This window comes from Haliotis asinina, chromosome 10, assembly GCF_037392515.1.
Source record: "Haliotis asinina isolate JCU_RB_2024 chromosome 10, JCU_Hal_asi_v2, whole genome shotgun sequence".
Classification (NCBI taxonomy): Eukaryota; Metazoa; Mollusca; class Gastropoda; order Lepetellida; family Haliotidae; genus Haliotis; species Haliotis asinina.
Genome location: NC_090289.1, coordinates 50,390,228 through 50,404,194, shown reverse-complemented (window position 1 = coordinate 50,404,194; position 13,967 = coordinate 50,390,228). Strand labels below are relative to the sequence as shown.

Genomic DNA, 13,967 nt, shown 5'->3' with positions numbered 1-13,967 from the left:
TCGTGGGTAGTGTCCTGGTAAAAAGTGAGTGTGACTGGGTTTGTTTAGTTTTACGCCGAACTCAGCAAACATTCCAGCTGATATCGCGGCAGCCTGTAAATAATCGAGTCTGGACCAGTAAATCGACTGATCAACATCATGTACATCGATCTACGTACTGGGATACGATGACAAGTGCCCAGCAAGTCAGCGGACTTGACGACCCGATCCCGTTAGATGCCTCGTACGACAGGTATGTTTTACTGAAGCCCCAATTCTAACACGGACCTTCACGGGTTCATGGAATACAGACATGTCAGGTACGTGGGATTAAACATTGTGTCCTACTCCACTCGGTAGGGACCCTCCTGTACACGCGACAAATCCCCGAGACAGTACGCCTTTTTCCCTCACACAAACGTTATAGAAATATATATCCAGCTGAAGTGGACCAATATAAAGGGGACTCATGAGTGACCCAGTAGTATTCTTTTGATTATTTTATTTTGAAGTTTTGTCACAAGAGTGACCTAGTTGTATTCTTTTGATATTTGATTCTTATTTATTAGTGGTGCCCTTATTTCTTTCATTCTCAGTTTGTGGCTTCAGAAAAGAAAATATGAGTTGTGAGTGCAAAGCGTTTGTTTTTGTTGTTGGTGTTGATGATTTTAGGCAGTTTCTAGGGTTAATAAAACAACTTTTTACATAATCACACCTCTCCTCTTATCAAGCAAGAAAACGGGGAAATATAATACCATTTTGATGCACGCTTAGGATATATGACGTTGGTCTTTTAAATACTCGAGTCTAGACCATCCATCCAGTAACTTGTAACACGTGTCCTGAAACGGAAGTCCTTTGGTGTGTCAAGTGAATGAAAAGTGGTAGCCCCGTACCTTTGCGGGAAACCTATGCGGTTCGTTGTTGGAGAAATGATCATTGCAATATTTCGAGCTGATACGTTTCCAGTAAAATGTGTATGAGTGTTACTGTTTATGGGACAGTAAACTTGTACAGAGATTAGAAAGGCGGGGTGTAAAAGGTGCAGTTGTTATGAGGTCTTACTTAAGTTACTAGTTTACATAAGTAATCGTAGCCAAAGCTGCTTGTGAATGGGAAAATATCTACAGGAATGTACACAAAGGCTGGTGTGCCACAGGGCACGATGCTTGGTTCATTACTTTTTATTGTTTATATGAATGTTATTGCAAACAATACTATATTTCTACAAATTTTGATGCATATAGTTAACTTTCATTACCAAGATATCACAAAACCCGAAGAACTGTTTCCATTGCATATTTATCCTGTTTACAAAGGTTGAATGGTTCTGCATGCAGGTACAGAAACAGAACCGCCAGTCTGAGGGTCAGCTGGACATACATTCGTACTAATGCATTTATACAATCATGTCCCTTTCCGTGGCTGTTGTAACATCATGTGTAAATAGTTATGCACATGGTGCGAAAGATTTTCCCATTGACACATTGTTTAGTACAAAATCATCCCCTTGACAGGTGTGAATCGTATCAACATCAAGTCAAATTAAGTCACACACATAAGACAAAATCGACCCCTCCTTACCACACAGTCATAAAACGTGGACTTTTATACCTTTTATAGACTGCCACAAATATTTTATGCATGTACACAAACTCGGAGACATGCAAGTTAATGTTGTAAATACCTTTAATGCATATCACAGTTGGCTTCAATCCACTTTCAACAAGTGTAAACATAATATGAACACATAATATTTGACATTTTGACACATTTGTAACAAGGAAATTATGTACTCAACATTTAACTGGCGTGAAATAACCACCTAACAAAATAAAGTCAATCCTGAATGCCCAAAGCCTTCAACTGCAAGATCTCCCAGTGTAAGTAATCCCGAAATATATGGCAGTACTACTGTCATGGAGATATCACCATGACAACAAACGTCTGACCATAGACATAAAGGCATGTCTGAGTTGTAACTAATTAGTGGCATCAGCTGACCTGTGTCTGTCCTATTCTAGGCAGCAGGGTCTGAAACAAGTATCACATGGGTGGTTTTCATGGAGAAAGAGTTAGATTTTACAAAAGCTTCATTCAATCTTGTCATTCACAAGTTGATTCAATGGTTCTTAGTTAACCAACAAGAGTCCAAAGACAATCATTTCTGTATGGCATATTCTGTCATGCATTAAACCTGTCATGCCTTAAAAAAACAGGATATTTTCAATTTATTTATTATTCACACATATCAACTATGTTCAGTGAGTGAGTGGGTTCAGTTTAACATAGCTTTAAGCAACCTCCCAGCAATACAAAGGTAGGGGACACCAGAAATGAGCTTCTGACATTTCACCCATGTGTCGAAAACTTCAACCACTTGGATACCTTACCACCCTTCAACTTTGGTCAGAGTAAAATTTTATAATAAGCCATGGCCTATATTTTTTAAGTTCTCTAACTGCAAAGATAGTTGTAAGTCAATATTAACATATGGCACTTACGACTATATTAGCTTTGAAAATCTAGGCCCAATGTCTAACTCTCACCTTCTTCCGCTGCGTTGTTGTCATCCTGTTCTGTTTTCTCACTCTCTTCTCCTGTCTTCTCCTCACTAGCCCCACCTGGAAACAGACAGTCGCCATCAACAATCACAGGTGGACTAGACAGTCAAGTGACTGACATCACCTGATAGATTATAAAAAAATTACAGGTGTCTGTATTGATTTTATTGCATGGAGTGAAAAATGGCAGAGAGAAACAATTGTGTTCAACTGAAAGCATTATTCTTCTTCTTGTTATTCTAAATCATCTTTAACAGAAGAGGTTTCTGTTCTTGACTTAAGAGAAACTAAACCACAAATGAACAATGTGACTTTCATCCTAAGTTATAGACGACCAAGGAAATCTGTAAGACTCCTTTGGTCTGGTCTAGTGATGAAACCATATTCTTGTTCACACAATGTACAGGTATAGCATGCACCATCTAGCAGTACCCACCTTCTTTATCTGCTTTGAGTGACTGGACAATCTTGTTGTTGACTTCATCAATGGCCTTTTTGATGGCTACCTCTGCTGATCGGTCATCCTGCACCATGGCTAGGTCCATTGCCTTCTCAAAACTGACCAACGCCCCTTGGAGGTCTGCAAGCTTCACTGTCAACAACACATCAGTTACCAGACTTCAATAAATTCACAAACAGATGCTTGGCAGCAAAGAACACATTAAGCGAGGAAAGCTTGAATTCTCTCCTTACAATAGCAAAAATATTCCACCCACCAGTACTCTATTAATGGACAAAGGCAATGCATGAATACTTCAATAATGATTTCCTTAGTAACCATGCATGTACAAGAACTTTCATGACTGTGATAATTCACTCTGATCATGTATCCTGTTTTGGTTTGGAAACACTATCTTCAAAGTTTATAAAGATCAGTGAACTTAGTTTCACACTGGACTCAGCAATATTCCAGCTACATGGAAGTGGTCTGCAAATAATTGAGACCAGACAATCCAGTGATAAAAGTCAAAGACCTGCATACTTCAGGCTTTCCAACAACATCAAGCTGGCATGACTTCTTGCAACTAAACCCAACTCACAACCTGTCATACACTATTTGTTTGTTTCTCACCCTGTGCCTGAGCTATGAGAACTGATGCCTGCAGCTGCCACACTGTGTCCTGAGCATCCTCCGATGCTGTTAGAGACTTCTCCCCATAATTCTTGGCATCTGCATATTCACCCAGCTCCAAGTGGCAGCGCCCAATCTCGTGGTACAGCCAGGTGTTCTCCAGGGATGACTTGGTCAGAGGCAACTTGCGCTCCCACCTACACACAAACAATCCCATAAGATAAAAGCATTGCATAAACAAATAATACTAGTCACACCAGTACTAACATACAATCACAGAAGAGTCTACACAGAAGCCAACATGAACTTGACCCATATATCTTTTCAGTTAATGGTGAAGATCTGTAGATAGTATGTGGGGCATGTGGATGGCATATGTCTCACCGCCTGGGTTTAATTCCCCAACAATGCTCAAATTTAAACATGTCCCTAACAACTGGTACATAGGCACAAATGCTACAAAGCAATCCTCAAGGCCCCAGCAATGATTGGACTGCAATAGTGAAAAAATAACCATGTATGTGCCTTAAAAATGAAACTCAGCAGAATCAACCCCTGTGGTACAGTGTGCTGCATACTTACACCTGTATCGCCTTCGCAAAGCTGCCACTTCTTGCGTGCACCCTTCCCAGATTGTCCAGCCCCCGGGACACAGCATCAGTCAGCTTACTGCCAGACACAACAGTCAACATCATCACTCACAGGGAACAGCATGGTCAAAATAAAGAAATGATAAACTCCTGTACAATGGAAGCTGTAACAAACGGCATTTCTCCAATCCAAGCAAGTTGTCAACACCGGCATAAAGTCTCAGTCCCATTCGTGACTTGTACATTTATCATCAGCTCTTCAATCCAGCACACTGTCTAAACTGGATTATTTATTCAGTCCCAATGAAGACTGGTTTAGACAACTTTCACTGTATATGACAACACCTTTCTTAAATCAAAAATGAGATCAACATAAGGTATACACTGTGAATGGAACAATTTACTTGCATACTCATAACAGTATTTAGTGGATGGCACAATGACATTCAATCAGCCAGGTACCAAGTTTGACCACTAGTTTCATTCATTTGTTTGATTGGCGTTATTAGAAGCTGAAGAGTAATAAGAGGGTAAGATTCTTCATGGATAACAACTGCTGCTTGACAACGTTGTCTTGCTTGACAACGGTATAAGGATCCATACCGAAACGTCGCATCATATGTAATAAAGAAGTTGTTATCCATAAGAATCTTACCCTCTTAGCTTCATTCAATTGCCTCTTGTTACAAACACAGATTATTGGGGATGAATTTTAACCAGCACTCCTGATTATCACTATTTGTCCTCAGACAAGTCCAAAATACTTAAAGGTCACATGCAACCAAAAAATCAAACATAATTAAAACACATTTATCACTTATTCATGACATATAATATACATTGCTGCTTTTAAAAAAACAAATACACAAAATTCTAAGTGTACAATCGCGATTCAAAAGTGCAATCTTTTGTACTTGGGCTTACTTCCCCCGAAACGAAGCCCTCGGGAGACCAAACCCAGTCATAGCGGGTGGATATGCACTCAAGTGTAACGACAGCTTCCAATTGGTTGGTTCATTTCCTGATATGCTGAGGGTTTACTGTGTGTACAGAAAGATGATCTGTTTGATGGGCATTTTAGAAGTATAGCCAGTCACAAGAAAGTAAGTTTCTTTATGGATAACAACTTCTTTTTGTGTACTTGATGCGTCGTTTCAGTGTGGATTCATATACTGTTGTCAAACAAAATCATATACACTGAAAGAAGTCGTTATCCATGAAGAATGTATATAAAGATGTTGGGTTTGGAAAATACATGTTCTCTGAATTTGCGCTCTATCCAATCAAAAATAATGTCAGGAGATGGCAAACTACTGCGTGGCTGGAATCTGTCACTCATCCAAGTACAAAGCAGGACTTGAAACTGACAAGAGTTTGCACCAGTTTCCGTCAGATCCAGTCATCCGAAAAAAATGAATGTAGTTTGTTTGCAACCCACAGACATAAAAACATGTCATGTTTATCACATGTGCCTAATTACATAATGTGGCAGACTCAGGACTCGGGTGCACAAGTCATTAATCAACTTATTTTCTTTATGTCGTATAGTCTGATAGGTGTTAAGTTCAAATTGCACGTGGTCAATGATTGAAGCTGTGTATTGCATGTTGTCTTTAGCAGACAGGCAGACAGACATATAGGTGTGAATAAACCAGACACTGAGCTTTCTCTGTGACAGAGACTGCTTACCACAATCAACAAGTTTTTTTACGTAACTAGTAGATTATTTACTTGTTTGTGTACACAACCAAGATTAGACTACTGCTCATGACCTCAGACGCTGGGCATTCGTACTGTTCCAAGCTCCGCGAACCTATTCACTGCGCATGCGTTATGGACGCAGCGCAGCACAGCTGTTGAAACCAGTTTACCCCCCAGCGCTGGGGGGAATTTAGTGAAACGTTTTAACTCCAAGTTTTTCAACTTTATAGGTTGAATTGGCATTTTTTATGATTTGTTTCAGTAAGTGCATACCGAAAGGTACCAGAATCTGCAAAGTTGTGTTTTACGTTGCATGTGACCTTTAAGATGATCAGTCAAACTTTCTAAATCAGAAGACTTACTTCTTTTCTCCAATGTCAAGGTCAATGCTGTGATGGTGCAGTGCCTTCTCATACTGACCCATGTCGAGGAAGGCATTACCGATGTAGCTGTGCAAGTTGGCCATCACCTCCATCTTGTTGGGGATGACATCATCACCATAGTTCTGTACTGTTACCAGACACTTCTCTGATCGCTTCAGACTCTCAGATGTCTTTCCATTTAGTTGTGCTGGTAGATTGAAGAACACAGTTACAAGAGGAACAATTACAGTTCAAGAGGATAATCATTACACTCCCGAATTCAGAAACCTGGTGACATGGTAATATGTAGGCCCATAAGTGATTGTGTAGAGCTACATCTTAAACGTGCCAAGATCTGCTGAGAAAGCTATACAGTTCTAAATTCATTATCGTATTTCTGTTCTGTCCACACCATACATATGCTTTATGATTTCACCCAAGTAGTAAACGTGTTGTACCTGTGCCACACATATTATATTCTACCCCACCAAGCTGACACTTTGAGATGTCAAATAACCCCTAAACTGTGGCAAACTTAACCCTCTTACTCATGGATACTAGTCGTAAGAAATCCTTTTAAACACTTATGGAACTCTCAGTGTAGTTACCAACTACAGTGTGCTTGCACATGGAATACACTAGTAGATAAATCTAGAAATATTAACTCCATGGTGATATTAGTAAACATTACATATACTTGACACAGCACTGGCTGACTCTATGTAGCTTATAGCAGTAGTGATAGGTATTATGTTTAAAACCTTCACCGCTGACAACCAGCCTCAGGTACTACTGTTACTACACTTCTAATACTTGTTTATCCAGTGTTACCTTCATCTATCTTCTCCAATTCACTCATGACATATTCCTGCGGAGACTGGCCCTTGTTTCCAGAGTCACGGCGTCGTCGCTGTTCCCTACGTTCATACAGTCTAGTGTACATGGGCTTCTGCTGTCTCCAGAAATCTGTGCGAGTGTCTAGGTATGAGAGACCTTCCTCCACCAGGTCTGAGATTGTCTTTCCTGTATTCGTTGAGGCATCTAAACCAATGTAAACAAAAGGTGAGTTAAAACAGATCAGTATATCTGTGGGCACCATTGCCTGTCTGTTACCAAAATCAGAGACCATATACCGGTATATGGTCCCTGCCAAAATAAAGACACCCGCGATATCATTGTATTAAAGTAGTGAGCATCACCGAGGAGTGGATGATGATCATTTCAGAATACTTTTGATTCATATATTTTAGAGTATGCTCTATCTCAAATAACTACTGAACAAACTTGAAATGCGAGTATGAAATACTATTTGACAGGTAATTCACTCCTCCTTGACTTCTATTTACACTGATACATGTAACACTGGTATGCTATCCCTACATGTGCTGAGTGAAATGGAGTTTCATGTTGGACTAAAGAATATTGCACTTCTGTAGCGATATGTTTTTGTGGGTGTGTCTCTTCATACCAGTTTGCACTTTGGATGGTTTAACTGAGCTAGTTCTACCACATACCATGCCACAGTTTAACATGGATGACCCACTCATACACAGATTGCAGTCCCTGAGTTAACCAGTGTGGATTGTATTCCTTGAACAAGAAGTATGTACATCTCATTTGTGTATGCACCCAAGGAAATATTACTTGACAAAAAAAGACCAGTGTTAAAATATGAGTGAATCATTTTCTGTTCTCTTCCATACAGGGTGAGTTAAGGGCGCTCAGTACCCAATGTCTAAGAATCCAAACATGATTGGGTATATATCATGTGACCTGGTGACTGGGTTTCACTTTAAATGGAAAATAATTTTATAGCCTGGCTATCAAAATACTGTTTGTGTAGTCCAGGCCCAGAATACTGAAAGGCTGCCAACTTGTTTCAGGCTGCAGCACATCACAATGTAAAGTGACCCTAATGTACTGTCTCTGTACCTGTCTCTTTGAGTAGAAGTTCCAGGTACTTCCTGTCCCCATACAGCTCGCCCAGCATCTGTTTGATGGTCCTCTCGTTGGCCTGGGAACGGGTTGTGTCTCGCTTCTGCTTACTCTGCTGCTGGGCATTTTGGCGAGCAAAGCTTCCATATGCTTGTCGCTTTCTCTTCTGCTTCTGCAACATTCAAAGTCACATATGACAGTTCATTTCCCTACAATACTCCAGAAGGACCTAGTGTGATGACCTCAACAATGAACTCAAGAAACAAAATCTCATATCTATGTTAATTAAGCCATGATGCTTTGTTATACATGTATTTGAATTTTATCTTAAAGGTGTGCCATCTGGACCATAACAAGGATCCTTTGTTGCATTCTTTATTCCAAACAAAACAATAACATGCTGTTACCTTAATGTAAGGCTTTTGATGTCAAAAACAACAAAATTCATTACATAACTGTCTTTGTGTACACCTACATCATCCTGATCCTGAAAGAATGTCAGGTCCCCACTTGTGTTGAGCTTCACCTTCTCTGGAGCTGCAAGTAAATAGTATTTTAAAATATTCTGACAGTATGTGTGTGTTCTTAGTTTCTACATAATTAGTGAGTGAATTTTGTGTTATGCGGCATTTAGCAGTATTCCAGCATTATCACTGGGGTACACCTGAAATGAGCTTTACACATTGTACCAAGTTGGATCTACAAACACTAAAATACAGTTCCTCTAAAACAGCTGAAACACAGTTCATCATATATGATAAAGTATTCTGTCACACCTTTGAAAATAGGTTCCCATTTCATTAAAATATTTATCTGGAAATTTTATGCATGTGGATATTCAATGATTCATCTGACAGGAATGAAAAATCATATTTAGAGCATTTCACCTTAACATTAATTTTTTGTGAACTTGTTGTCCAAGGCAAGAGGAGAAAACACAAAGACTGGGCACTGATGATTTTCAAGAGTCACTGACAACAAAAGGGAATATCCATGACAAAATCCATATGACCAAGGGTTACTTGTCACGTGACTTCACACACAAAAAGTATTACCTTCCTTCTTCTACCATTAATACACCTAACCAAACATGGCATAACCATTTAACTCACTTCCAACTGAGTTGTCAATAGCCTCCTGAGCTTTCTGTATCCCCAATCGGAACTCCTGTAGCTCTGGTCGTAGCTTGTGACCACGGTGATAGAACACCAATGCCATCTCAAAGTCTCCCTTGTAGTATAGCGCTTCAGCTTTCTGGTAGACCCCCTGAACAATATCATGCAGACCATTGCTACACAGGACCAAACATTTCACTCAAGCAAGCAGAACAATCTTATATTTCTCAGTAATAGTAATAAATACTGAATCCAATAATTACATAGAAAGACTTGGACCAGTGTGTACATATTAACATATTTTGATTGATGAAATGCTCAGCAAACTTCAGAACTGACCTTGTGAAAAGTCTTATCCTCCTCAAGAGAAGCTTCAGCATCAGCAAGGGCATTTTTGGTATCACCCAGCTGAAGATGGCACTTAGATCTCGCAACTAGGCAGGTTTTGTCTCCTGTCTGAAGTTCCAGTGCCTGTAAAAAACAAAAATTGTTAAGTGTGAGTAGCCTTTAACAACAATGTATTTTCTTATGTAGTAAGTAAATAACACAATCTGACTACCTTTACTTGCATGTACTGTCATGCCTTGACTGTTGTTTCTACATAAAACAAGCCTGTCACCCTATAGAGGCAAATTTGTAGGAGATATTCACAGACTTCTTTGGGAATGTAAGATAATAATGACTACTGGCAAACTAGTCCTGTGTATATTTGGTCAAAATGAAATTAACTAATTTGAAACAAATACAAAAGCATATCATTGTCCACATTGTGAAAACTCTGCACATGTTCATTGTGTTCAAAACTACAATGATCTCTTGAGTTCTTGAGAGTTATAGGTTTTCTGCTATCAATATGAGTAATATTATATTTTCAGTTCACTCTAAATGTTGACCTTAGAGGAGTGAATATAGAGACCCTCTGTGTATCATGCTTAATTTCTCTATGGGCCTCATTTCTTATTTCAGTGAACATTGCTGACAGCTATCAAGCAGACCGACTCCTATTTAGGGAGTCTGTAAAGAATCAGGTTTGGACCAGGCAAAACAGTCCTGTTGAAGGGTACAATTACAAAGCCAGACAGCCAAGATATCGTACAACATTCACAGGGCATTTGAGACTTTCTCTGAGCCTTAAGTATCACGTAACTTCTTTGAGTGGCATATTAAGAATTTGGTAAATCAGATGTGAACAAACTTTATGGATGATCAGCTTCCTTTTACAAGTGAATAAAGAGGTTATTCATCCATAGCATTTGTCCATATCAAATGCCATTTTTAGCCCCGCATGCATTTTACACTAAATATAACATAAAGCTGTCAGCTTGGATTGGCATTGGAAAAAAGACACATTTACCTCACATAAATCCGTGTCAACTGTTCCACTTTTAATGCTTAGTGTGCTGTTTGTAACAGGTAAAGCTTTACACTCGTTAAGTGGCGCTTCATCGGGCAGAGAAGCTTAGCATTAACTTATGCAGAATTATCATTCACATAAGCTCCACAATAACAAAGCAACTAAATGAACTTGATTAAAAATTGTTTCAAACCTTAATTAACGTTTATCAAGGATGGGGGATCATTACTAGCATTGTGAGTCTTTGTTTTCTAGACACCCTACCAGCAGTAGAAGCATGCTGCCATATTTAAAAGTACTGCAGTAGAGCAACTGCATACTTTCATCAAAACATTTATCACATTATTTTACGATATACAATAAGTAAGATATCCTGAATCAGTTAATAGTCCTCACTGTGATGTACATCAAGGCCTTCCAATCTCCAAGATTCATTACAAATTCAGTAAAAATCATAAAGAAAAATGACACAATGCACATGCTAATACATATCATAACAAAGACATGGAAAGAAGGGTTAAGACTTCTGAAAAGAAAAGGACAAAAGGACCAGAAAAATTGATTAGATTATTCTTCAGTTTTGGCTAAAATACTACATGTTGACACTGATCGCTGGTGTTCATAGTACCATTCTCAGAAAGGGATTTTGAGAAAAGATAAACAAAAAAGGATGTGATTTGGACTTCAATCTTGCACTAAAAACTCTGACCAATTATTTTTTTCTTCAGGAAATAAATGTTTACGTTGATTGAAATTAGCATATTTTGGAGGTAACTGATGACTTAGAGATCTTTAAATGGATTCTAAAAATAGTTTTCCAATGTACCCGGTCATGCAACATATATAAAACGGGCAGCCGTTTTGGACCCAAACTTTCAGCATCAGCAGAGTAATACATATTGTGCAAATAAAGAACGGACCGCAGCGTGGCGAGACACGTGTCAGTACTTCAATGGCATGGACGTTCCTACTTATTAAAGTACATCTAAAGACAATAATCAAATGTAAACTTCGGCTGACTGCGTTTTTGCAAAATCAAAGTGAAAAGCAAAACGTTACCGTCGTGTAACTTTCGATGGATTTTCTGTAGTCTCCCTGTTTGAAAAGTGCATCAGCCTCTGCTTTGTATATTTCAAAGGTGCCCCTTGGGCCTTCCGATGATCCATCGTCTTCATACATGATTTGGTACTAAATATTCCACCACAATACGCAAAGCAAGACACGAGACAACTGCTCTCTCACGAACGTTGGCGAGGCATTGACGGGCGAATGCCCGTTGCTAGGTAACAATGTTGGCACCCTCATCCCGGGCAGAATGTTATCCCGGACAAAAACAAAATAAAGTACCAGTCAGATGATCATATCGAAAGTCGATTTTTATCAGCACACATTCTACAAAATGTCCATTCCACCTTTCACTCAGACTTAAAGTGTTTTTGCTCAAAAACAAAATGAAAATGTAAAGCTACATGCACATGGTCAAAAATCCAACTTGTGGTTTCTTCCATCAAAACTTAATATGCGATTCCTATTTTATTGAGAAATATTTTGACTGTATATGACAAGGGATGATCGTAAAATACTGTGAATATCTATATATTGATATACTTCATCTTTTGATCACTGATATGAAATTGCATCAACGTTGTCACTGACAATATACGCATGCACGGGGTTAATCTAGCGACATAATTTTTCAAAAATGTCTATTTATAATTTTAGGCTACTAGTTTGAATTAAAGACTATATTCATAAAACTGTAAAGATAAAAACATACGAAAAATTGACAGTGCAACATGGTGAATTTCACTTTACACTATGCCAAGAAGGAAAGAGATTTAATGGTTTAAGGTAAGGGGATTATAGAGCGTACAGCCATTGTACTTGGTTGACTACGAAGCTAATCCAAATACATCATAGTGTTTACAAACAGATTAACACGGTATAAATGTTCCACTGTCGAGACCTCCGCTTAGTTACCGTGTAACTCCGTAGACGTTCAACACGCACACCAACCGTTCAGTGAGTTAGTGAATGTACGTGTTTAAGGCCTACCTTCAACTTTTGGGTTACTGCTATTTGGTGTTCTGGTACTTTTTTTTTCAAAATGCGTTATACTTCGTTCCATTCAAAATAACAAGCTTGATACTGCAATAAATAACCAATACATAACGATTATTCAGCAAGTATTGTATCGTTTCCTAAAGCTTCACGCAGGGACACGACCTGAGAGGTTAAGATATGTACCGTACCCTACAAATGAACACTTCTCGTATATTTGTAGTAAGACACTATTGTCCCAGCGTCCCAGGCATTCCAGCAACCCCGCGATGTTCACCGTTCCGTGACTTAAGGCAACTAGAAACTACAGATCTTCACTGGGTTCGAGTCCCAGGTCGCTCACCCATTGTACGTGTTCATCAAGTTCTGTGATGTAAATGAATATGTTGACGCTACTTGGCAATGACTCACTCACTGTGCGAGACAATCAAAATACCCACACAAACTTGGATTGCACATCGGTGCTGCACGGTGCTTTATAATGGGACAACCTATGAAGGTCAGTGGCAGAATAGGCCTTCAGCAACCCATGCTTGCCACAAAAGGCGAGTATACTTGTCGTAAGAGGCGTCTAACGGGATCGGGTGATCGGTCTATCTCGGTTCCAAATTCCGTAGATCGATGCTCACGTTGTTGATCACTGGATTGTCTGGTCCAGATTTGATTGTTTACAGACCCCCGCAGTAAAGCTGGAATATTGCTGAGTGTGGCGTAAAACTAAACTCATTCACTCACTGTACGTTACAAATAATGGTAGCGGCAATTGGTGGCGGCCCAGTAGGGTGCGCTTTGTAGAGTAGGCGTCCCTTGGCCGTGTCAGAAACCTTTGATTGTGGGTTCGATGATTCACCCCCTTCATGTTTCTACGTCTGTCATCAATGCACCTCTGCTTGTGGGTATCATCAAAGTGATAATGAAACGTGTGATATCAGTTCCATGGTGGCGTTAAACTGAACCCTCACATTCACTACAAATAGTGTAAGATTTGTTATGAAAATGACCCTTCAGCAAACCATTCTTTCCGTAAAAGGCGACTATATGCTTGTCGTAAGAGGCGACTAACGGGATCAGGTTGTCAGGCTCGCTGACTTGGTTGACACGTCATCGGTTCCCAATTGCGCAGATAGATGCTCATGTTGTTGATCACTTGATAGTCTCACTCACTCACTGTTATGTAAACTGATGTTTCAAAAAGTGAATACTATTTCCCTAACATCATATCTACATAGCGGCC

At 39.3% G+C, this 13,967-nt stretch overlaps 1 protein-coding gene across 1 annotated transcript; it reads right to left on the bottom strand.

Moving 5' to 3' along the window:
- Positions 1 to 1,650: 1,650 nt before the first annotated feature.
- LOC137298318 (outer dynein arm-docking complex subunit 4-like) lies at positions 1,651 to 12,001 on the bottom strand. Its single transcript, XM_067830522.1, has 12 exons — positions 11,732 to 12,001; positions 9,658 to 9,789; positions 9,316 to 9,469; positions 8,679 to 8,740; positions 8,201 to 8,375; positions 7,100 to 7,309; positions 6,269 to 6,476; positions 4,198 to 4,284; positions 3,616 to 3,812; positions 2,980 to 3,135; positions 2,529 to 2,603; positions 1,651 to 2,013 (listed from the first exon to the last, which is right to left on the bottom strand). Exons 1-12 carry the CDS (start codon positions 11,849 to 11,851, stop codon positions 2,000 to 2,002), a joined length of 1,590 nt encoding a protein of 529 aa, XP_067686623.1. The 5' UTR covers positions 11,852 to 12,001; the 3' UTR covers positions 1,651 to 1,999.
- Positions 12,002 to 13,967: the final 1,966 nt, after the last annotated feature.

Coding starts and splice junctions, on each gene's coding strand:
- LOC137298318 (XM_067830522.1), bottom strand. CDS start 11,851: ATGTATGAAGACGATGGATCATCGGAAGGCCCAAGGGGCACCTTTGAA. Junction 9,790..11,731: donor CCATCGAAAGTTACACGACG/GTAACGTTTTGC, acceptor TGTTTTTTACAG/GCACTGGAACTTCAGACAGG. Junction 7,310..8,200: donor ACTTCTACTCAAAGAGACAG/GTACAGAGACAG, acceptor ACATTGGTTTAG/ATGCCTCAACGAATACAGGA.